The 26,257-nt window shown below is 39.8% G+C and overlaps 1 protein-coding gene across 1 annotated transcript in view; it reads right to left on the bottom strand.

The window, feature by feature from the left end:
* Positions 1-9,815: 9,815 nt before the first annotated feature.
* Positions 9,816-26,257, bottom strand: part of LOC147361942 (ATP-binding cassette sub-family C member 4-like) — a 221,769-nt gene continuing 205,327 nt past the window's right edge. Inside the window, 2 exon segments of the mRNA XM_086330260.1 lie at positions 9,816-10,025; positions 12,721-12,855. Coding sequence (XP_086186386.1) covers positions 9,954-10,025; positions 12,721-12,855 — 207 coding nt within the window. The 3' untranslated portion in view covers positions 9,816-9,953.

Raw genomic sequence — 26,257 nt, forward strand, 5'->3', positions numbered from 1 at the left:
ACAGGAGTTAATTGATCTTCATATCAAAAAAAGACATACTGGAAAAAAATTTGATTGGCACACCTCCAGGTAGAAATACATATGTATCACAGAGAAAAGAGAGAGGCTTCTGGAGAAAATAAACTTACACCAGAACATACAGTCTGGAGGCATCTACAGCACTTCTGAGCAGCAATAAACAACAATTTGTGTTTCAACTGCCCATGGAGCTTCAAGCATCCAGTCCTCACTGCAGCTCAACTATTGACAGAACCTCTACTCAGAACACAGGGAGATCCCACCAGCAACAGTGAAGTGAATGGCAGTCCTGGGAATTTGGCTCACAAGTGAGTCTGCATTTGGCATTGTTACACCTCTAAAAGAATCACCTAATGCTGTATCCCATTTGTGTGAAAACTAATTTTGTTAGCAGTAAGCACTTTGAGTCCACGTGTTCCCAGGCAAGGTTGTGCATGTTTCTGTGCTTTCACCCCAAGCTAGACCGGAGCCATGGAGCTTGCAGGGAGCTGTGCACATGACATCAACAAAATTAAAACTTGTCTAATGAGCTAAAACTTGCCTCAGTCTTTGTCACCAACATTTTTAAAGAGTACTGGCCCACTGTTTAGAAGAGTGTCCTCATTTTGAGTTGTCTGTTGATTTGACTCAGGCTATGCTTTTTTCTTCTTTGGAGTGGGGGTAAGAACGTAGAAATGATGTATTGTTGTCACATTGAGAGCCAAATGATGTATTGTGTCAGTAGGCCCGTTATTGGTCATGTTAAATTTGGTCACTTAGCCTGTTGTCTGCCAGATTTTTTCCACTTCAAAAATACCATTCTCGCCAAAGAATTAATCTAGGAAGATACTTTGAGTCTATGAAAATGCCATTTCCCTCAACCCCCCAAACATTCACCCTATATTCATTTATCAGGTAATGCCAAATTTTGTCTGAATTATTTTATGACAACTATGGCTGCCAAGTGGTACTTTTCTATCAATCTTTCTACACTTGTAAGTTAGCATTCTACTGCAAAAAAGTTTTGCCTTCTTCCTATCTATCTTATGTTTATCAGAAGTACTATAAATTCATGGATTTTTAAAAATCCACTGTTATAAAATATAAGGTTTAAAATCCTTATTGACTGTTACTCTCTTACTTGCAACATTTCTACTTGATACATAAACTTTGTCTTCAGAGATCAGATCAGCCTCTCAGTCGTGTCCGACTCTTTTCGACCCCATGAATCACAGCACGCCAGGCTTCCCTGTCCATCACCAACTCCCGGAGTTGACTCAGACTCATGTCCATCGAGTCAGTGATGCAAACCAGCCATCTCATCCTCTGTCGTCCCCTTCTCCTCTTGCCCCCAATCCCTCCCAGCATCAGAGTCTTTTCCAATGAGTCAACTCTTCGCATGAGGTGGCCAAAGTACTGGAGTTTCAGCTTTAGCATCATTCCTTCCAAAGAAATCCCAGGGCTGATCTCTTTCAGAATGGACTGGTTGGATCTCCTTGCAGTCCAAGGGACTCTCAAGAATCTTCTCCAACACCACAGTTCAAAAGCATCAGTTCTTCGGCGCTCAGCCTTCTTCACAGTCCAACTCTCACATCCATACATGACCACAGGAAAAACCATAGCCTTGACTAGACGGACCTTTGTTGGCAAAGCAATGTCTCTGCTTTTGAATATGCTATCTAGGTTGGTCATAACTTTCCTTCCAAGGAGTAAGCGTCTTTTAATTTCATGGCTGCAGTCACCATCTGCAGTGATTTTGGAGCCCCCAAAAATAAAGTCTGCCACTGTTTCCACTGTTTCCCCATCTATTTCCCATGAAGTGATAGGACCAGATGCCATGATCTTTGTTTTCTGAATGTTGAGCTTTAAGCCAACTTTTCCACTCTCCACTTTCACCTTCATCAGAGGCTTTTGAGTTCCTCTTCACTTTCTGCCATAAGGGTGGTGTCATATGCATATCTGAGGTTATTGATATTTCTCCCGGCAATCTTGATTCCAGTTTGTGTTTCTTCCAGTCCAGTGTTTCTCATGATGTACTCTGCATAGAAGTTAAATAAGCAGGGTGACAATATACAGCCTTGACGTACTCCTTTTCCTATTTGGAACCAGTCTGTTGTTCCACGTCCAGTTCTAACTGTTGCATCCTGACCTGCATACAAATTTCTCAAGAGGCAGATCAGGTGGTCTGATATTCCCATCTCTTGAAGAATTTTCCACAGTTTATTGTGATCCACACAAAGGTTTTAGCAAAGTCAATGAAGCAGAAATGGATGTTTTTCTGGAACTCTCTTGCTTTTTCCATGATCCAGCGGACGTTGGCAATTTGATCTCTGATTCCTCTGCCTTTACCAAAACCAGCTTGAACATCAGGAAGTTCACGGTTCCCATATTGCTGAAGCCTGGCTTGGAGAATTTTAAGCATTACTTTACTAGCATGTGAGATGAGTGCAATTGTGTGGTAGTTTGAGCATTCTTTGGCATTGCCTTTCTTTGGGATTGGAATGAAAACGGACCTTTTCCAGTCCTGTGGCCACTGCTGAGTTTTCCAAATTTGCTGGCAGAATGCGGTCCACTGGAGAAGGGAATGGCAAACCAATTCAGTATTCTTGCCTTGAGAACCCCATGAACACTATGAAAAGGCAAAATGATAGGATACTGAAAGAGAAACTCCCCAGGTCAGTAGGTGCCCAATATGCTACTGGAGATCAGTGGAGAAATAACTCCAGAAAGAATGAAGGGATGAATCCAAAGCAAAAAGAATACCCAGCTGTGGATGTGACTGGTGATAGAAGCAAGGTCCGATGCTGTAAAGAGCAATATTACATAGGAACCTGGTATGTCAGGTCCATGAATCAAGGCAAATTGGAAGTGGTCAAACAAGAGATGGCAAGAGTGAATGTCAACATTCTAGGAATCAGGGAACTGAAATGGACTGGAATGGGGGAATTTAACTCAGATTACCATTATATCTACTACTGCAGGCAGGAATCCCTCAGAAGAAATGGAGTAGCCATCATGGTCAACAAAAGAGTCCGAAATGCAGTACTTGGATGCAATCTCAAAAAAGATAGAGTGATCTCTGTTCGTTTCCAAGGCAAACCATTCAATATCACACTAATCCAAGTCTATGCCCCAACCAGTAATGCTGAAGAAGCTGAAGTTGCACGGTTCTATGAAGAACTACAAGACCTTATAGAACTAACACCCCAAAAAGATGTCCTTTTCATTATAGGGGACTGGAATGCAAAAGTAGGAAGTCAAGAAACACCTAGAGTAACAGGCAAATCTGGCCTTGGAATACGGAATGAAGCAGGGCAAAGACTAATAGAGTTTTGCCAAGAAAATTCACTGGTCCTAACAAACACCCTCTTCCAACAACACAAGAGAAGACTCTATACATGGACATCACCAAATGGTCAATACAAAAATCAGATTGATTATATTCTTTGCAGCCAAAGATGGAGAAGCTCTATACAGTCAGCAAAAACAAGACCAGGAGCTGACTATGGCTCAGATCATGAACTCATAATTGCCAAATTCAGACTTAAATTGAAGAAAGTAGGGAAAACCACTAGACCATTCAGGTATGACCTAAATCAAATCCCTTATGATTATACAGTGGAAGTGAGAAATAGATTTAAGGGCCTAGATCTGATAGATAGAGTGCCTGGTGAGCTATGGAATGAGGTTTGTGACATTGTACAGGAGACAGGGATCAAGACCATCCTCATGGAAAAGAAATGCAAAAAATCAAAATGGCTGTCTTGGGAGGCCTTACAAATAGCTGTGAAAAGAAAAGAAGCGAAAAGCAAAGGAGAAATGGAAAGATATAAGCATGTGAATGCAGAGTTCCAAAGAATAGCAATAAAGATAATAAAGCCTTCTTCAGCGATCAATGCAAAGAAATAGAGGAAAAGAACAGAATGGGAAAGACTAGAGATCTCTTCAAGAAAATCAGAGATACCAAGGGAACATTTCATGCAAAGACAGGCTCAATAAAGGACAGAAGCAGAAGATATCAAGAAGAGGTGGCAAGAATACACAGACGAACTGTACAAAAAAGATCTTCACGACCCAGATAATCACGATGGTGTGATCACTGACCTAGAGCTAGACATCCTGGAATGTGAACTCAAGTGGGCCTTAGAAACCATCACTACTAACAAAGCTAGTGGAAGTGATGGAATTCCAGTTGAACTATTCCAAATCCTGAAAGATGATGCTGTGAAAGTGCCACACTCAACTCTGTCTTAGAGACACACTTTTGCCTAGGTAGTCTTCAAATTTTAATTAATTTTTTTTTCACATAATATCCTCCAAATTTAAATATGATTACCTTTTGGATCAAACACTGGTTTGGAATACCCAAAGCTTCCACCTATTAGGATGGGTAATTGTAACTTGGCTTGTTTTACAAGCATGATTGCTGAGTGAAAGAGAGAATTTAGTCAAAACTGTCTGATGAAAGCTTCCTGCGAAACATTCTTAATGTATCTAAATCTTAATCTTGGTTCTCCTTTAAAAAATCATACAATCTCAATTTGACCCCCAAGACAGGTTAGATGATCCTGGAGTAGTATAAATGAAGGTCTCATAGGGCTGGGGCATCGTATTCCTTCTATTAATGTTATTCTTTAGTTGTAAATTCCAACAAATTATCTATTTTTCCCAGCTTTTCAACATATGTTGCTATTTTAGTTTTTGGGGGAAATGAGTTTATTGTTCTTGTACTATCAGGTTTAAAAATAAAAATCTCAGCTAATCCATATTTTCTGTTTTTAAAGGAAAATTAAAAACTTACACATAAACATTGTGTTTAAAAAAACCTCTGAAGGGTTTTAAAGTGACCTATTGTGTTTCCAGGTACCTTTTTCAACATTAGGACCACGCTGCTGATTCAAAAACAAGAATGGGTATAAATACATGCACAGTATTGTTTTCAGACATGAGAGGGGGGAAAGCCCTCTAAACTTGAATAAGAACCTAATTATTTCTAAATTTTAATGCTATTGACAATAGTGTTAATATATAGTAGGGCATTTTGAAGCCCGTATGGTCTAATTTTAAACATAAATATCATGGTAAGTCCTCCTCAGACAACCACTTTGCCTTATCGAATTTCTTTTTCTTGGGGATGGTTTTGGTTATCATCTCCTGTACAGTGTTACGAACCTCCCTCTACAGTTCTTCAGGCACTCTGTCTACCAGATCTAGGCCCTTGAATCTGTGCATCACCTCCACTGTATAATCATAAGGGACTTGATTTAAATCATATTTGAATGGCCTAGTGGTTTTCCCCACTTCAATTTGAGCCTGAATTTTGCAAGAAGAAGCTGATGACCTGAACCACAGTCAGCTCCAGGTCTGGTTTTTGCTGCCTGTGTAGAGCTTTTCCATCTTTAGCTGCAAGAGAATCTAACAAGCAGAAGAGATTAAGAAGAGATGGCAAGAATACACAGAAGAAATGTACAAAAAAGGTCTTAATGACCCAGATAAGCACAATGGTGTGACCACTAACCTAGAGCCAGACATCCAAGTGGGTCTTAGGAAGCATTACTAATGCATGCATGCTCAGTCATGTCCTACTCTTTGCAACCCCATGGACTATAGCCCACCAGGCTCCTCTGTAAATGGAATTTTCCAGGCAAAAATATTACAGTGGGTTGCCATTTCCTCCTTCAAAGGGCCTTCTCAACTCAGGGATCAAACCCTAGTCTCCTGCATTTCAGGCAGATTCTTTCCCACCCAACCCACTGCAAACTAATCAACAATCCCACTGTGCTTGGCTCATGTGCATCTCAGTCATGTGTATCTTCCCTTTCAAGTACAGTACTCACACTGGTCTCTGGCCTGTTCAGGATCCCAACCATCGTAAGTGTGTGGGTGTCACTGCTATAGCAGATGGCTGCACATGTCTATCTTTCTTGAATTTCCTGTATTTATTGCAGACCTAGTTACAAATAGTTCATGGACCAGCACTAATGCACAAACTACATTGTGTCACTGTCGTATTTAATCTTTGCAACAACCCTCCAAGAATTGTGCTGTTCTTATCTCAACTTTCAGACAAAGAAACTGAAGCATAGTGGGTTTTTCAACCTTAAGAGCTCATGATTAACAGGTAGCAGAACTTGTATTCAAACCCCACCCACAATGCTGTTATTGTTCAGTCGATCAGTTGTGTCCAGTTCTTTGTGACCTCATGGACTGCAGCATGCTAGGCTTCCCTGTCCTTCACTATCTCCTAGAGTTTGCTCAAACTCATGTCCATTGAATTGGTTATGCCATCCAACCATCTGGTCCTCTGTCATCCCCTTCTCCTGACCTCAATCTTTCCCAGAATCAGAGTCTTTTCCAATGGACCAGCTCTTTGCATCAGGTGGCCAAAGTATTGGAGCTTCAGCTCCAGCATCAGTCCTTCCAATGAATATTCAGGGTTGATTTCCTTTAGGATCGACTGGTTTGATTCCCTTGCAGTACAAGGGACTCTCAAGAGTCTTCTTCAACGCTACTGTTCAAAAGCATCAATTCTTCAGCACTCAGTCTTTTTTATTGTCCAGCTCTCACACCCATACATGACTACTGGAAAAACCATAGCTTTGACTATATAGATTTTTGTTGGCAAAGTAGTCTCTGATTCTTAATATGCTGTCCAGGAACCAGTATTTGTCCCTGGAAGGCTGATTCCAGAGCTTGTCCTCCTTCTTATGTGCTTACGTTAACTACATATGAGGGAAGAACAGTTTGGTTTAGGCCATCAAATGAGGACTGTCTCAAATACAACTTCCATGGTCTCCAACCTACCTTCATCCACACATATCCTGCTCTCCTTCAGTAGAGACTAACAATCACTATATTCAAAGACTCCACTCTGTGTCTTTGGATGCTGTTGGTCCATCTACCAACCCAACCAAAGAAATTATTCAAGGGCAGGAACTGTATTCACTTTCCAGGTGAAGAAGTTAAAATTCAGAGGTTGAGACACTTACCCAAGCATATACTAAGGTTATATGGCTATAGGGTGACCAGAGCCCATTTTGCCAAGGATGGTGCCAGTTTGTTGACCTGACATCTTGGCTGGTTACTGCTTTCCTTTCACTTTCTGGTGTCCCACTTTGGACAGTACATTCTTTGGACACACACACTGCTAGTAAGTGACAGAAAAAGAACTAACATGCAGATCTGTATGACTGACTCCAAAACCAGGGCTTTCTGTTATCCCAGGCTACCTCTTAAAATTTCAAAATCATGAAGTTTAGAAGGAAGGATTGTTCTTAGTTAATAGTCATTCAGCAAACATTTATTGAGCACCCCCAGTGTGACAGATACTGTGCTGCAACATGTAGTTAAAAAGTGAATAGGGCACAGTTTCAAGTCTTTATTTAGAAGCTCATGGTTTACTAAGAAAATGGACCACCTAAGAACTCATAGTCAGGACAGGCCACAAAATTTAAAGGACCGAGTACAAAATGGAAAGAACAGGGTCCCTTGTTTAAAAATTAAGTATCACAAGATAGCAATAACAGGCCACCAAATCAAGTATAGTTCTTTTAAACAAAAGACATATGGTAAGGTATAACAAAAATACAAACTACCTAGGATGACGACTGATCTTCAGGTGACTTCCTAGAAGAGGTGACAACTGGACTTACCCTAGAGAATGAGGATATCTCCCCTATATGGGTCTTCTGCTCTTTTTTAGACCACAGGGTATTGAAGAGAATCACTCAGTCAGCATTTTGACTTAAACATCAATCACTAAGTGTTTCCCACCACAGTGTATTCTAATCACCTACCTCTGGAGCTGTGATATATGGCATGGGGAGACATGGAGACATGCTGTCCAGACTTCCCTTCAAGGATTCATTGTTCAACTGCTCTGTAAGTGCTGCCAGTGGGCAACCTTAAACTACCAGCCCCTCTGGGGGCAGACTGCGTGCAATGACCCATCCAGGTGGAGGCATAAAGGCCTGGCCAGTGGACATATCAGGACAACCCTGAAGGGCCATCTTCACTTCAGACACCACATGGAGTCAGCTAAGTCATCTGGACAGTGATTCAGCTTGATATTTTCCTCTGTCCTAATCTGTTCCTCCCTGATTCTACAAATGCTGAGTCTAGGGGCACCTGTAATACACATCCCAACACCAAAGTCTGTCTGAGTCTGCATCCCAGAGAACCAGTCTGCAGTACATTAACAACAACAACAAAATCCTAGTATTTGAGAAGTTTTATTTTAAAATTACTGGTTATATACATATAACATTTCAACCCCCCCCAATAGAATAGAAAACGGTAGAAACAAGGACTTCATTGTGAATGTGGTTACCTTTGGTTTAAAATCCTCAATCTAATCCTCAATTTAATGTTCTCTTATCAAAATGAAATTGTTATATATTAATAACAAAAGAAAAAAATTATGTTGAACCATATTAAACTGCCTTTTTATGGGTTACAAAAAAATATTGAATGTAAACAATTTCACTTGGTTAAATCTAATAGGAAAAAGTCATTAAAATTAGGTTTTGAGAGCATTACACTTATGAATAACTCATGGGTAAAAGACATATTTAATTAAATTAGAAATACATAAAATTATGATTATTAGCCAGTTCTAAGTACCAAAACTTACAGATTACAGCTACAAGACTTAGACTGTATGTACTCATATAGGAAAAATATTAAGTTAAAAATTAATGTTTCCAATTCAAAAATTTAGAGAAAAAAAAATCTCAAATGAAGAAAAGCTGAAGGAAAGAAAACATAATATAATGAGCTAGAAAACAGAAGACCATAAAAGGTCAATCAAGCCCTAAAAATGGATACTTTGAAAATTAATAAAAAAAAATGTCATGTAAGATCATTCAAGAAAAAAAGGGAGCCATTTCAAAGAAAATGAAAAAGCAAAAAAGAACACAATTATAGATGCTATAGAGATAAAACACATAAGATATTATAAGTAATATATCAATCAAGCTCAAGACTCACAGAGTATAGATTAATTCCTAGAGAAATAAAACTAAAAATAACTGCTGAAATAACAAACTGAATAGTCCTAGAATAATTACCAAAAACAAACTAGATGGTAATGGTTACATAGCAGTGTGAATGTGATTAATGTACCTGAATTATATGTTTAAAAAGGTTATAATGGCAAATTTTATGTTATATATATTTTACCACAGTAAAAAATATAAAAAATAAAATATAATAAAATCTTCCATCCAGAAGATGATCAATGATCACATAACTGTCCATTACCAAATCACCTATAAGGCTCCTGATAGCACATTTCTCTATTTTCTTTTCTGGAACATATAATCAATTATTGTTCTTCTATATTTTAACTATGTCTTTTAATTTGATGGGTAGAACTTCTCTCCTCTGTTACTTAAACTAAAGTATAATTTTAGTTTTTCTTATTAGTTTTATCTGTACTATTTTAATTAGAGGTCTTTGGATAGAATAACACAGCCTAGTTCTGTTAAAGAAAATGGTGAGACAAGATGGCAATTTTATAGTCTTCAAATAAACATAATTCCTGGTACAGTTGGAAAGTATTATGTAATTTTGGAAAGAGTTAAAAAAAAACATCTGTGATAACTATGTCTTATACCTTAGAAAGTGAGTTTTGGTTATAGTCTCTCACAGCACAAAACCTGGTAGACAGCTGAACTGGTAGCCTGAATATCTGATTTGGCTAAGACAACAAATAGTATAACATATAAATAAAAGGCTAGAAATAATTGGGTGAAGTTGGAGCAAAAGGTCCAAACAAACAGATTTTTTTTGTGCCAACATTTGTTACTTATAGGTGATTTGTTTTTTTTTTTTTTTTTTTTTTTTAAGTACAATACAGCTTATGCAGTGCAAAAACTATTGGGAAAATGCCTTTGAAATAAATTTGACATCATGGTAGGATCATGGCGCTGACGTGAAAATTGTTGCGGTTAGGGTCATCCACTGGAAGCATTCATAACCACAAGGTCACTGTGAGAGATATCTGGCTATTTCTTTTTGAGGTGTATCTGAAGGAGAAAAAGACAAATAAAAACAACATGTTTAAAAGTTTTAAAGTCCTCCATCCTAAGGCAACGCACATCTATCTCCACTCCTTCATGTGAAGCAATTCATACCACTAGTGGAGGCATAGTTGAAAAAACCAGGCATGTATTTATTCTGGAGGAAGCAGCCCTATTAAAAACCTCAGTGGGGCTGGGCTTAATGTCAAATAACCTGTAGATTGACTAGAGTTCTGATTGTTCTGATTCACAGATATGCTTTGTTACTACATTAAATTAAAAAGCAAAATTATTTTACTGACTCAAAACCTAGAGATAAGTTAAAAACAGGATGACAAAGAGGCTGGGAAAGCTAGCATCTGCATAAAGGTTTGTCATTTTCACACAAAATGAGCAACAATAGATTTGGATGTTAATATCAGAATGCAATCCTGTATTTTATAAAAATCTGAGTGATAAGCATTGAAATGCTGGCATATATGTATGAAATATCCTGGCATTTAATTTCCATGGCAAAACAGTTATGGGGCCTTCAGAATGTGATCTGTGGATAGTGGATCCCAAGAATGAAAATAGAATCAAAAGCTTTAACAATGACTCTACCAAACAACTTCACTAAAACGGAAGATGATACCAAATAATAGGGCAGGTCCTTGCCAGGCCTCTGGGTTCTTGAATTCTACCAAATTTCTAGCTGAACTGGAAGAGATACAGGTTTTCTGACAAATGTGTCACCAGAACATAAAGGAAATGAAATGTTGTCAAGTTGTTGTCAAATCAAATGTTGTCAACTCTGCTCATAATCATCAGATTTTAGTAGCTGTATCATCTCAGTTTCTTGACAGAGGCACCAAACAAAATGAAATAATGTCAAGGTTTGTGAGCTCTTATCTCAAAGTGTGTTTGGTTGTAAAAGCACTTCAATAGTCATTTTATTCCCCCAAACAAGAATGTGAAAAGTTTTGAGTCTTTAAAATGTACCATCTATCTGAGGCTGACTCACATACCAAGCTGGTTCACTTGGACATATGATTCTAGATCTATTTGATAAAATCTGGCTCCAAATACATTAGTAGGTCCTATCAACAAAGTTATCATGAGAGACAGTGGATATCATACATGAAATAGAATAGCACTAAGACATCCACCTTCATAATAAGTGTACTTTCTTTTTCTCTTGTTGCTTGCATACTTGCTACTGCCCAAACAACACCGCATATGAAATGTTAAATATGAAAATGTCATTTAAAGAGAAAAATTAGAAATTCTGCAAAATTTATTTCACCCACTGGATGATCTGAGGCTATTTCCATTATAATGCAATGGTTTAAAAATAAGGTCTTCTGGTGGCTCATTGCATATTATCTCCCTCCTCCATTTTTTTTTTTTAAGCTAGCCACATTTTGTGTTGTTATATATTTATGTACTCTCTTGGTGAAACTAAGACCAGCCAAAAGAACAAAAGGAAATACACTTCACTTTCTACTGTTTGAATGTCCCCCCCAAATCAGTTGATTCCTCTCCCCATAGCCCTTCTCAATGTAATTTTTTATAAAGAAAATGCTATTCTTAGCAACTTCTAACCAAAATGGCCTTTACTTGGCAGTCTAAAATACTTGAAACTGAAAGCTGAGACCTAGCTTCCTATTTATAGAGCCATTGTTCTGACCTTTCTTTCTCTCATCTGTTGCCAAGGTGTAGACCACACTGGCTGACAACACAAGTAAGAGAAGCCTTCCCCCCCCACCCCCGCAACAGGGCAAGTTATAAAGGGAGTTGAGACATCTGAATGGTTATTAGCAGAGTTCTCGTGGATGGGCTGAGCCTGGGATGGACATGCCCAGTCTCACCTCTCTCTCCTGGTACGACTGCTGACCCTGGAAAAAAATCACTTAAATTTCTCTCTGCATCAGCTGCCTCATTTGTGAAATGAGACAATGAAACCTCACAGGAATTAACTGATGCTACAAACTGCAGGTTGAAAGTACACTACGCTAAGTGTTGGACGTGATTGTGTAATGCTGCCCAGAGATGTGGTCTCTTAGTAGCAGCACCACCCCACTTGAAAGATGAAAACAAAACCTCTTGGAGTCCCCTTTGTGAATCTTCTGATTTTATCTTTAAAGAAGCCCAGAATCAAAGTTGAGGCACATTTAATTCAATGAATATGGTAACTCAGAAGACAGAGAGGTTACTAACTAAAAAATTACTGCTGCTGCTAAGTCACTTCAGTCGTGTCTGACTCTGTGCAACCCCATAGATGGCAGCCCACCAGGCTCTGCTGTCCCTGGGATTCTCCAGGCAAGAACACTGGAGTGGGTTGCCATTTCCTCCTCCAATGCATGAAAGTGAAAAGTGAAAGTGAAGTCGATCAGTCGTGTCCGACTCTTGGCGACCTCATGGACTGTGGCCTACCAGGCTCCTCCGTTGATGGGATTTTCCAGGCAAGAGTACTGGAGTGGGGTGCCATTGCCTTCTCCTTTTTCTAACCTGGGACTCTGAGAAGTTACTTAGGTTCTTCTGCCTCACTTTCTCAGATCCCTTCCACCTGGGACCTGTTAAGACCCAGTCATGAGGCTTTTGTTTCTGGAGGCCTCTGACTGAAAGGGCACAGAGTGCTTGTTATCAGACCCTTAGTGGAGATTGTGAGAAGTGAACCTTGGAGACAAACTTCAACCACAACTGCCTGCAGCAGGCTCACCTGTTTTGCTCTTTCAGTAAGAGCAGCGGCCTCAGCCTCACCCAGTTGTTGCACCATCTTATAAAATAGACTGTTTGTGTTTTGTAGCAAATCATATGGATGGCCATATTCTTTCATTCTCCCTGAATCCAAAACCTGTTAGTCAGCAAAAAGAAACTTATTAGGACACAATGTTTTGCAGTAACATAATTCAGACAATATTTTGCAAAGGGGCAGGAGAGGAAGAATTAGAATTTATTCTGGTGGTAGGCCTAGCTGGTGTTTAAATGGTTTGCTTACCCAGTTTGCTAAGTAGACCTAATCTAACCTTTTGTGTTATAATGTTACAGGAAAAGGAAGAAAATGAAAGTTTTAGACTATGGTTACAGGCCCTCAACAGTCTGTAGTATTTTATATTCTGCCCAGGGTATCTGGGGTTGTAATTATTAGTGCTTTTAGCTCAGACTCTGAGCTCTATTTATATAAACATTCAGAGTTGGGAGATTTTTTGATTTAAAAAAATCAAACAATTTAACTAAAATGTAGGTTGATGTCATACAAACCAGATGGCAGTGACTTGATAGCAAATTAATTGCCAAGTTGGTCTGACAGAACCTGAGCAACATTAGGGGTAAAAGTAAATGCTCCTGGAATTTCTTTAAAGTCCTCGACTATGTTCGCTGCCAAGAGAGCCAGAATCCCTAGAGAGATTGAGATGCTTCTTGAAGTTGGCTGTGGTTATAGTTTATTCTTCTGAAAGTGAAAAGTTGGTCAAAAAAAGAACTGCTATCTAATAAGCTTTAGCAGAATTTCTTTACACGGAAGAAATCTATAGAAATCCAGTTTTCTCTTTGGAGAAGGCTAAAGATGCAGTTAAGAAATTAAGTTTCAAATTCAGTGATAACGGCCTGCAGAGCACACAGGCACAGCCTAATCTGAGCTCCCGAGGATCTGAATCATTTTCAAAAATTGTCTTTCCTTGTTTCTGTTCTTTCTTCAGTTGCCTGCCTTTCACTCACATTATTGCTCATTAATCTGTCCACTAATTGGAGGAAAAGGAAGAGACTCGTAACTCTGCTTTTCTACTAATTAGTGGCTTTGGTTCACAGTTTCAGAGGGAAGAAAGAATTTGAAACAATTGGCCCAAATGAGGTACCTAGGAAAACAGTTTGATAGTAAGTGCTACTTCATTAAAATCATCTTCAGAGTAAATGCATCTTAAGAGAAAAACGTGAAACTCTAAGCAAGACACAGGTTGTTTTCTACATCTAGGTATTTCAATTAATTCTGTCCCAGGGCAGTTAGAAATGTTTAAGTGTCATAAAGGCCATTTTCTTGTTAATCATTTGTTTACTACTGTGAATCACTGCTAACAGTGACTTTCTCAAAGGAATCCAAGAATAATTGAATCTGTCACATCCACATAATATTTAAAATGTCCTATAATTTACTGTGTCACTTTAGATGTCCTGAATGTGCAATTTACTTAAGCATAGCATGGCCATCCAGGAGTTGGTGATTGACAGGGAAGCCTGGAGTGTTGCAGTCCATGGGGTCACAAAGAGTCGGACACGACTAAGCGACTGAACTATACTAGTGTGACCAAACATAACTACTCCTCCAGACAATGAAGAAGAAACGCAATTTTAAAACATAGGTCTCTCTCATGCTGAAAACTAAATATCAATAAATAAGTAAATTGAATTATTTCATACAGTGAACAACTTTACCTTCAGCAAAAGTAACAACTTTTAAAAATCTTGTATTGAGAGTTGGTGGAAAAGAATTCTGTGACCATAAAGACTTTATATATATTTTAATGGAAGCATTACTCATATATTATCTGTGTCCAACTTTTTATTTATTTAAATTTGAATGAATACAAATTTTTCCATTTCTCTCATATTGTCTAAATCACATGAATGCCACTGAGATGAGTAGTTCTCAAAATCTCAACTAATTATTTAAAAAGTCAAAGACAGAAAAAAGTTAATACTCTCAAAAAGCAATAGGACTAACAACATAATGGCAGAAAGATCATTTGGTCAAAATAGTTTGAGCTTTATAAATCTTAGCAACTTAATGGCCTGCATAATATTTTTAAGGGGAGTTTTCAACATTGGAGAGAAGTGACAAAATTGTTATAATCTGTTATAGGGCTTGAACATTTATTAGAACTTGAATTTTAACTTCTAAAGGATAACTTTAGAATGTAAAACACAATATACTTCATTGATACTCTTTTGATATGCAGTTAAACAAATATAGTACCTTAAAGTGAACTGCATTATGGATACGCCCCAAATGGACAGACTCAAAAGTAACAAACACCATGGTGACTATAAGATCAAAGAAAGCACTCCATAATTAAAATAGCAGTCTTTGGATTTGAAAAGCAAAATAAAATTAGCTGTGAACTGAGGATTTATCATGTAACATGCTTTATAACTATCACTGTCAGTTCTCAAGATACAGTAGACAAACAATGTACATGATTTCCATCAATCCACTCTTCCATTTATTATTCCTTCCTTCTTTCCTTTCATCCTCCCCATCCATCCATCCTCTAAGTACTGAGTATCTATCACTAGAGCACTGTTCTAGGAATGGGAGATTCAAAGGTGAATAAGGCAGTCTCTTAGGAAGTTCACAGCCAAAAATGAAGACTGAGTAACTCAGCCAAGGCGACAGAATCAGTTGATGGCAGAGCTGGGATTTGAATGCAAGCCTGAACTTTCATTAATTCTTTCCCATGTAAACTACCAGTGAAAGACACTATTAGATAACATTATCAGAAGTAAAAGAAGGGGCATGAAAATTTTAACATTCAATTTTCTAAGATAGCTTTCCAAATAAATACTTTATAGTATTATAAGGTATCCATGTATTATAAGGTATCCCTCCTCCAGGGGATCTTCCAACCTAGGGACTGAACCCAGGTCTCCTGCATTGCAGGCAGATTCTTTACCATCTGAGCCACCAGGGAAGCCCTATATTATTATATATCTTATAAATAAATATAGTTTTTCTAAGAAAATATGCCTATAATTATAAACATTTCTCCTGTCTACTTTCCAGTGAAATTTTATTATATTCAGGCTCAAATTATTTATTGAGTGCCTTGTATATACTCACAGAAAAAGAAAACCAATTTTATTTAACTTTTAGGATTAATAAAGAGCAAGTTACACATAGTATTTTGGATGTAATGTAAGTAAATTTTCATTAATTTCTGAATTTATTCAGCAAACACTTATTTTATATTTAACTGCATTGATGCCATTATGCAAGGTGCTGTGGAAGAGACAAACACAAGTAAGTCACAGCCCCTGCCTTCAGGGAGCCTATACTGAGAGGAGAGCAAGAAGCAAATCTTCAAGTGTCTATAATGCAAGATAAAAAGCACCACAAGGAGGAGTTTTGTAGTAAATGTTATAACTTCTGGCCAGAGGCTGTGAGAATGAGCTTCAAGAAAGACAGAGGTCAGTGAACTGGGCCTTGAAGAATGTATAGACATGAACATGCAGAAACGAGGGTAAGTGACTGAACAGAGCTCATTCCAGACAGGGAACAACAAAGGCCTACAAAAATGGAGGTGAGCCTAGCGGATCCTCAAGGGCAGGCTTATATGGCTTTCCTTGTTCACTGTTGCATCTCAGGGCCCTGGCATTGTACATGGGAGGTAATAGGCGTATAATATATGCCAGTTAAAAGTTAAATACAAAAGAAACTAAATTCAGGGCATGACTGGGTAAGCGCCCAATGCTGTGGTTTGTCAAGACTACAGGGTGAGCTCAAGGAGGCAATGAGTCCAGCTGTCACAGGAAACAGTTAAGGCAGGGGATACAGGGATGACAGGATGAGGGATGTGGACCTGGAGGACCACATGCCTCAGGTTGATGGCTGTGGACAAGACGGAGAGTGAGAGGGAAAATGAGGGAGGGTCAAACCAGGGCTGAGGATGGAGGCTTGAAACTCTTTTATGGAAAATATCAGAAAATAGAAGAAAAGGGACAGTCAGAGAGGAAGGGGAGTTAAAGCAATAGAGTGTAGTGTGGTCAAGTCTCATCTCAGGGGCTACAAGAGCTGCACTGGAACACAGACTTAAAAAAAGGCCAGGAATAGAATTTTACCAACTCAGCCTATACATTTACTTGTTTGATCAAGGTTCTAGATATTTCAGAACAAATAAATATAAAGCAATTTCAAATTCTCTTTATGTACAGAAAAATATATAACTTTGAATTTTAGCATACTTTATACCTATAAAAAGTGAAAGTCATTCAGTCACATCCGACTCTTTGCAACCCCGAGGACTATAGAGTCCACAGAGTTCTCTAGGCCAGAATACTGGAGTAGATAGCCATTCCCTTCTCCAGGGGATCTTCCCAACTCAAAGATCGAACCCAGGTCTCCTGCATTGCAGGCAGATTCTTTACCAGCTAAGTCACCAGGGAAGCCCACCTATAAGAAAAGTTTCCTGTAATCTCCCCCTGTGTTCCCACTCTTCCTGTAACCCAAGTTAAACTATAAACTAAAGCACACACTCACGTTGTTATAACAATCCCTCAACCCCAAGATCTCTCTGGAAATGCCAACCTCAAATTCCTTGTCACTCTCCAGTAGGTTAAAACATACACACACACACACACACACATTCTATTGGATGAGTCAGCCAGTTATATAAACTCGGTGGAGATGCGTTTACCAGATCTGTGGATCTGTAGATATTCCAGGTCCTAGACATAAAAATTAAATGAACCCACTGCAAAATAATTTGATCCATTTTCATTGGCAGGATGCCATCAGTGATAATGGGGTGGCTGAAGGGTGATGAGGGGAGGAGGACAGGGTGAAGGAAAAGCCTGGTAAGAAAGAGATGCCAGGGACAGTTTTCAATATGGCAACAGGCAATAAAGGTAGATTCCACTTAGGGATAGGTAGAATGGAGACAAGAAGATCTGAGCCTCAGATCTCTGATCTTGGCTGCCAGGTGACACAGGGAGAGTTATCCAATCTTGGAAGTTGGGTCCCTCATTGGTAAAATGGGTGACTGTGCTTTTCTCAGTGACTACAGTGTGGCAAGTATTAACTTAAAATCCTTTCTTAGGTCTTGAAATAATAAATCATTCTTCTCACCAAGGAAATGATGAAGACTGTGTCACAGTCACCTCCACAGCCACTCTCTCAAAGTTGTTGTGTTTGCACATTAGCAAAAGTATTTTTTTCTCCCTGACTGGGATTTCTATCTCCAGGTTAGGTATTGTTCCCTCTGAAAACCTGAGTGAAATCTCTTGGCCTGTTTTTGAAGGAGCTTTGCTCTTCTAAAATGTTCTAACTTGGCTCAGCTGGTAAAGAATCCGCCTGCAATGCAGGAGACCCCAGCTCAATTTCTGGGTTGGGAAGATCCCCTGAAGCAGTGATAGGCTACACACTCCAGTATTCCTGCCTGGAGAACCCACATGGACAGAGGAGCCTGATGGGCTACACTCTACCGAGTCACAGAGAGTTGGACATGACTGAGTGACTAAGCACAGTACACAGGCTTATGAAAGCAAAGTTCCTTGCAGGTGAAAAAATAGAGTTCAAGTAAACCTCTGCTTAGTTATGAACTGTTTTGTGCATTTCCAGGTGGGTATGCTACAACAGTTTCTGGCTTTGATTCCTCAGGAAAAAACTATACTAAGAAGAGGTTTCATTTGAGCAGGAAAGTAAAGATTACAAAACCATAAGACTGCCTATGAACAGAAGAGTAGGATCTGAGTTTCCTGGCCCTACTGTTAGTTATTCAAAATTCATTTCCAAAGAATTCTCTAACTACAGACAGTGAAAATGTTGACCACAGGCAAGGATACTGATAGAGCAATTGCAGATTGTCACGTGTTTCCTTTGCTCACACTTCTAGAGACTCTGCAATGTTACAAAGACTGTAGTGAGGAGGGACTGGAGGGAAGACCTATGCTACTGGCTGAAGAGAAAACAGGTCACAAGCCGCCAACTAACCCTAAACAGCACAGGAAGAAGCCCTTAATGTAGACACAGTAGTGAGTCTTAGAAGAAAGAGGACTTCAAATCTGTCTTGTCCCACTGTTTTGTGGCAGTGGAGCCAGTAAAATTAAATTAGCTATCATTGTGACTTTAATTATTAAACACATCCTATTTAATAAAATTGAAAGAACATCCTTGTAAAATAGAATTCTAAACCTGACACATTAATGGTGCTTCAGTTCAGTTCAGTTCAGTCGCTCAGTTGTGTCCGACTCTTTGCGACCCCATGAATTGCAGCACGCCAGGCCTCCCTGTCCATCACCAACTCCCGGAGTTCACTCAGACTCACGTCCATAAAGTCAGTGATGCCATCCAGCCATCTCATCCTCTGTCGTCCCCTTCTCCTCCTGCCCCCAATCCCTTCCAGCATCAGTCTTTTCCAATGAGTCAACTCTTCACATGAGGTGGCCAAAGTACTGGAGTTTCAGCTTTAGCATCATGCCTTCCAAAGAAATCCCAGGGCTGATCTCCTTCAGAATGGACTGACTGGATCTCCTTGCAGTCCAAGGGACTCTCAAGAGTCTTCTCCTACACCACAGTTCAAATGCATCAATTCTTCGGCACTCAGCTTTCTTCACAGTCCAACTCTCACATCCATACATGACCACTGGAAAAACCATAGCCTTGACTAGATGGACCTTTGTTGGCAAAGTGATGTCCCTGCTTTTGAATATGCTATCTAGGTTGGTCATAACTTTTCTTCCAAGGAGTAAGTGTCTTTTAATTTCATGGCTGCAGTCACCATCTGCAGTGATTTTTGGAGCCCAAAAATATAAAGTCTGACAATGTTACCCCATCCATATCCCATGAAGTGATGGGACCGGATGCCATGATCTTAGTTTTCTGAATGTTGAGTTTTAAGCCAACTTTTTCACTCTCCTCTTTCACCTTAATCAAGAGGCTTTTTAGTTCCTCTTCACTTTCTGCCATAAGGGTGGTGTCATCTGCATATCTGAGGTTATTGATATTTCTCCCAGCAATCTTGATTCTAGCTTGTGCTTCTTCCAGCCCAGCATTTCTCGTATGTACCCTGCATATAAGTCAAATAAGCAGGGCAATAATATACAGCCTTGATGCACTCCTTTTCCTATTAGGAACCAGTCTGTTGTTCCATGTCCAGTTCTAACTGTTGCTTCCTGACCTGCATATAGGTTTCTCAAGGGGCAGGTCAGGTGGTCTAGTATTCCCATCACTTTCAGAATTTTCCACAGTTTATTGTGATCCACACAAAGGCTTTGGCAAAGTCAATAAAGCAGAAATAGATGTTTTTCTGGAACTCTCTTACTTTTTCGATGATCCAGCTGATGTTGGCAATTTGGTCACTGGTTCCTCTGCCTTTTCTAAAACCAGCTTGAACATCTGGAAGTTCATGGTTCACGTATTGCTGAAGCCTTGCTTGGAGAATTTTGAGTATTACTTTACTAGCGTGTGAGATGAGTGCAATTGTGCGGTAGTTTGAGCATTCTTTGGCATTGCCTTTCTTTGGGATTGGAATGAAAACTTACCTTTTCTAGTCCTGTGGCCACTGCTGAGTTTTCCAAATGTGCTGGCATATTGAGTGCAGCACTTTCACAGCATCATCTTTCAGGATTTGAAATAGCTCAACTGGAATTCCATCACCTCCACTAGCTTTGTTCATAGTGATGCTTTCTAAGGCCCACTTCACATTCCAGGATGTCTGAATCAAAATTGGGTAAATCCTTCTAGAGAGCCAACACATAAACAAAGTCACAGTTGTTTCTCAATAAGTCTTTTGCTTGATTTGGTAGTGCTAGTGGTAAAAAAACACTTGCCTGCAAATGCAGGAGAAGCAACAGACGTGGATTTGATCCCTAGGTAGGGAAGATCCTCTGAAGGAGGAAATGGAAATCTACTCCAGTATTCTTTTCTGGAAAATTCTGTGGGCAGAGGATCCTGGAGGGCTACAGTCCCTTGAGCTGCACAGAGTCAAACATGACTGAGCACAGCACAACAACCAACATAACTACATCCATCTATCTTTGTGCAGAAGTATTCACCAGTGCAACAAAATGTTGTTATGTTATTATTACTCCTTAAGCACTTGTAGTTACATGACTTTATGGGGATAACACTGTTGGTTATGCCATTCATCAGCATTTGTCACTTCCCAGCCACTTCCCAATTCTTACCACTCATCATCTGAAGCATTAGACTTTGTAGCAAATTGACTTTTCTTTCTGTCCTTAAATTTCAGAACAATTTTTTGGCATCAAAAGATGTACAGGCATCCCTCAGAGGCTTGGGAAATTCAGTTTCAGCACACTACAAGGATGTGACTATCACAATAAACTGAGTCACGAAACCTTTCTGGCTTCCCAGGGCATACAACAAGTATGTTTACACTATACTGTGCCTGTCAAGTGTGCAATGGCACTATTTTTGGAAAAACGAAGTACAGACCTTAACAATAATTAATTGCCAAAAATGCTAATCATCATTTTAGCCTTCAGCAAAAGTCACAATAGTAACAACAAGGATCACTGATCACAGATCACCAATATTGATAGTGGATAGTGAAAAAGTTTGAAATACTGTGAGAATTTTCAAAATAGCAAATGCTAGAAGACTCTTGAGAGTCTCTTGGACTGCAAGAAGATCCAACCAGTCCATTCTGAAGGAGATCAGCCCTGGGATTTCTTTGGAAGGAATGATGCTAAAGCTGAAACTGCAGTACTTTGGCCACCTCATATGAAGAGTTGACTCATTGGAAAAGACTCTGATGCTGGGAGGGATTGGGGGCAGGAGGAGAAGGGGACAATGGAGAATGAGATGGCTGGATGGCATCACTGACTCAATGGACATGAGTCTGAGTGAACTCTGGGAGTTGGTGATGGACAGGGAGGCCTGGCGTGCTGCGATTCATGGGGTCGCAAAGAGTGGGACATGACTGAGCGACTGAACTGAACTGATTATAAAAACAGCCCTGAAAGACCTTCAACACTGGGTTGCAATCAAATTTTAATTTGTTTAAAAAAAAAAAAAGCAGTATATGAAAAGCACAATAAAACAGGGTATAACTGTATTTCTAAAGTAAACAAGAAAAAATGCCTAAAAAATCAAAGGTTTGACACAGAATATTACTTTCAAATGGTAATCAGAAAATCTAGAATAACATATAAGGTTTACACCTGGGGAGGATGGATCATAGAGGATAAATACCCAACTCTGAAGCTGGGGGATGCATGTCTCTTGGGGCCCTTAGGTCTAATCCTGCTGTTTCTAACAGAGGAGTCAGCAACTACAACCAGCTTAGACCAAGATGTAAACAAGTGACCTAGTTTACATCTCCTGGTGGGACCTCCGCATGACATCACTGATGACCTCAACCAGGGAGAACATCACTGATGACCTCAACCAGAACTCTTGCATCTTCCTTCTCTCTCAGTCTTCCCTGTTCGCCCAGATGTTCAGTCTCCACACCTAGAACCCAGCATTGACTCCTCTCTCTTCCCTCAGAAAAATGAAAGTAAAAGTTGTTCTGTCATGTCTGACTCTTTGCAACCCCATGGACTGTATAGTCCATGGAATTCTCCAATACAGAATACTGGAGTGGGTAGCCTTTCCCTTCTCCAGGGGATCTTCCCAACCCAGGGACTGAACCCAGGTCTCCTGCATTGCAGGTGAATTCTTTACCAGGTGAGCCACAAGGGAAGCCCTCTTCCCTCAGATCCCATGTTCAATCCATCATACAGTCCACTTGGCTCCACTTCCTTATCTAGCCTAAATACAACCATTTTACCATTTCCACTGCTTGTTGTTATTCAGTTGCTAAGTCGTGTTTGAGTCAGTGATGCTATCTAACCATCTCATTCTCTGCTGCCCTCTTCTCCTTTTGCCTTCAATCTTTCCCAGCATCAGGGTCTTTTTCAATCAGGCTCTTGGAGCTTCAGCTTCAGCATCAGTCCTTCCAATAAATATTCAGGGTTGATTTAATTTAGGACTAACTGGTTTGATCCCCTTGCAGTCCAAGGGACTCTGAAGAGTCTTCTCCAGCACCACAATTTGAAGACATCAATTCTTCAGTACTCAGCCTTATTTATGGTCCAGTTCTCACATCCATACATGATTACTGGAAAAACCATAGCTTTGACTACATGGATCTTTGTTATCACCTTAGTCTAAGCTGTCAACAGTCTAGAGAGAAGGCACAGTTATGAGAAACAGTGAACACTGCATTTGGGGAACTGAAAGACCATCAGTGTGGTTTTAGCCATAAAGGAAGGAGGGAGAGCAGAGTGGGACAAAACTAAAAAGGTAGGGAGGGGCCGGGTTGTAAATTGCTTTGTAAAACCACTTTAAGGATTTATTCAAAGACACTGACCAAGAAGGAAAATTTTCAGGCTACAGAAATTAACCAGGAGATACTGGTGGTAAAGCATTAAACAAATGAACATATTTTGTTAACAGCAACAGAGTTGATTAGTTAAGGGGATAGATACAAACTTTTACATCTGTGGATCAAATGCTGAGTAATAAGACTTAGATGTGGCTGACATATCTGCCAACTTCTGTCCTTTCTTACTGTTTCCCTAACCAATTATACACTCCAAGGTGACAGCATTTTGAAGAATTAAGATAATAAAAGGAAGCTGCTACTATCAATGTAGTAATACCAAAAACATAAATCTAGCATACATTTAGTCCTGTTTGGACAGACCCCTAATTGAGCTGGAGATAAAGCCATCTTTGTGCTGCTGCCTCTAAAGCCTGACAAAGGACTCAATACAGGTAAACTTCACATCACTCATTTCTTGTGAAAGAAGGATGCTTCTGGGACAGTCTGTGAAATACAATACTGAGAGGTGAGGACAAGAAAACAACAGGTAAAAAGTAGAAATAAAGGTTACTTTTCCAATTAGCATTCAAGAACACAAAAGTGAGTAAGGATGTTCAATGCTGAACAACGTTTCTGGAATTTAAGTCTCTGTCCTGCAGTCTTGGAATGCTACCCCATCCCTCCTGAAAGTAAGCTTGCTTCCTATTGAAATGCTCTAGTCCAGCTGACCTGACACATTGCTTGGAGCCTAGAGCATCTCTTTGGTTAGGGATGTCCCATTCCTGTTATCTGTCTCACCAGAGCTCACTCCTGTGAACATCCAGCTCAGAGGAGTGAGGCTACAGGCACTGTCTCATTGCTGACAGTCTGGTATCTACTCAGTGTCCCCACTGATGATCCCATCTGACAAAACATGTGAAGTAGGGTAGGAGATGATATTCCAGAAATTGCCTAAATCAAAAGAGACAGTAGATATAAGGACATTTAGGTATTACTGTTTTGCCGGGAGCCAGCATATTGCACATTGAGTGCATATTGCATATTGAGTGCAGCACTTTCCACAGCATCATCTTTCAGGATCTGGAATAGCTCAACTGGAATTCTATCACTGCCGGGATCCAGCGTGAGGAGCTCCACCCATGACAAAGGTCATGAGGAAGGAGGCTTGGCATACGCAAAGGCGGGATCGAGCCTCAGGAGTCCCCCTGGAAATTCTCGAGCATTTACACCCAAAACCAGAGTCTGCCTACTTTCTGCTTTCACCTACACCTCTGACTTTACGGGGGGCTGTCCCCCACTACCTCTCTAAAAAAAGAGTTAGCTTACAGCTCCAGTTAATAATTCCTGGGTGTAACAGTGTTTAACCTACAAACTCCTTTGGAAATCCTCTAGCCTGCCTGAATAGGTTTTTCTGGCCACATGTGATTGTTCAGAGCCTCCCAACTGTGAGAGGCAGGAGATGTTCTAAACTGTCTAAACACAGATTCTTTTGAGTAGTTAAAAGATTGATTAGAAATTGTATTGGTGAAGGGATTTTCACTTGTTGGGCCAATGTTTGCTGCTAAGTTTCCATATCCCTTACCTGCTGTGTCCCTGGCAGTGTATTGATTAATATAATTGGTGTAAGTAGTAGCTTTAATGTTTGTAACCTGGGACCCTTGAGTTAATTCTTTTTCTTGTTATAGCCCACCACACCTTTGCTCTGTAGGAATGCAACTTTATCTAATGCTTTTTGGAGGGTGGCTCCTGACCAATCACCTTTAGAGAAAAATAAGTTTTCTGAAGAAAGGGTCTTAAAATGTTAACAGGCCTCTGGGCCAGAAGATGATGCAAATCACCTAAGCTTTTGCATATGATAAGTTTGCAGGAAGAAAGCGTGGCTTACTGCATGACTCTACCCCTTCCCCCATTATCCTCTATGCATAACTTAAGGTATAAAAACTACTTTGGAAAAAAAACAAAACAAAACAAAACAAAACAAAAAACTACTTTGGAAAATAAAGTGCGGGCCTTGTTCACCGAAACTTGGTCTCCCCATGTTGTTCTTTCTCTTACCTTCTGGCTGAATTATTCAGCTTCTTTTCTCCACTGAATTTCCTCACTGAGCTATCCTTATTCTATTACTCTTTATATCCTTAATTAAAGTTTAATTAAGCAATTGTTTCCTGATCTTCGCCTACGCCATCTCTCCTTCGAATACCCTGGATCAGCTGGGGCTGGTCCCCGGCACTGTTTATTTCGGATTATTACCTACTTATTATGGACATAAAAATCCCTGTTTAACTCCATCTTTTGCTTTTTATGCATTTTGCAGATCTTCTCTATTTGCTTCATCACTAATCAGCATCACTGGATACAGTGACAATAGTTAGCATCTGTAAGATGAGTGAAATCAGATCATTTTCACAGGCTGAAGATTATCTTGAAAATACCTTGCATTCCTTTGGGATTATTTGCAGCCAAAGGTTTTTACTTTGAGGGATGAGTTGCTTAGCATTTCATAAAGCCACACCCTAAGTTTTATTGAAACTCAGCAGGCATCAGAGAGATAGGACAAAAGGAAAGAGAAAAAAAGAAATAGAAAAGAAAAGGATGGACAAAGAAAGGGAATGAAGCTAAGGAAGGAAATATTAACTTACTAAGAAGGAAGAGCAAATCAGGCCAGGAAGGAAGATATTAGACTAATATCAGAGACTAAGCCTAGGGCCTACTGTCTGTGCAGAGTCCAGATTTACTGTGTAAGAGATTTGCTAATTGCTTATCTACAGTGTCTCATCCCCTGATCTACTTTTTTTTCTGCACTCTCATTTGTGATGCTGAGGCTGATCTCTGTAAATCACATTTCAGAGATTCTTTGGCCAGCTCCCCTTTGTTAGGTTCTGCCAGTAGGGAGCATAGAGGGAGATTCAAGGTGGGAAGCAGAGCAAATGGTCCATGTGATATCTGCTACTCCTGCAGCATCACCCTAGCAATGGGACCTGACTCCAACTCCCAACTTTTATCAGCACAAGAAGAACTAGCCTCATCCTGCTCCCTCACAAATAAGACCAGCAACTGGGCAGTGACCTCTTCCTGGAGGCCTGAGCACTGACTCTTTAGAGCCTTGCTTCTAAGTTCTTAGTACTGGAAATCCTAGGACATGGTAGCTGTGTCCTAAAATTATTACCCTGATGTTTCTTTCCCTTTCCTAGCCCTCCAATTCCTATGTAACAA

Source organism: Bos grunniens, chromosome 12 (genome assembly GCF_055505025.1).
Source record: "Bos grunniens cultivar Pamir isolate PY7600 chromosome 12, Bosgru_T2T1.0, whole genome shotgun sequence".
In the NCBI taxonomy this organism is placed as follows: domain Eukaryota; kingdom Metazoa; phylum Chordata; class Mammalia; order Artiodactyla; family Bovidae; genus Bos; species Bos grunniens.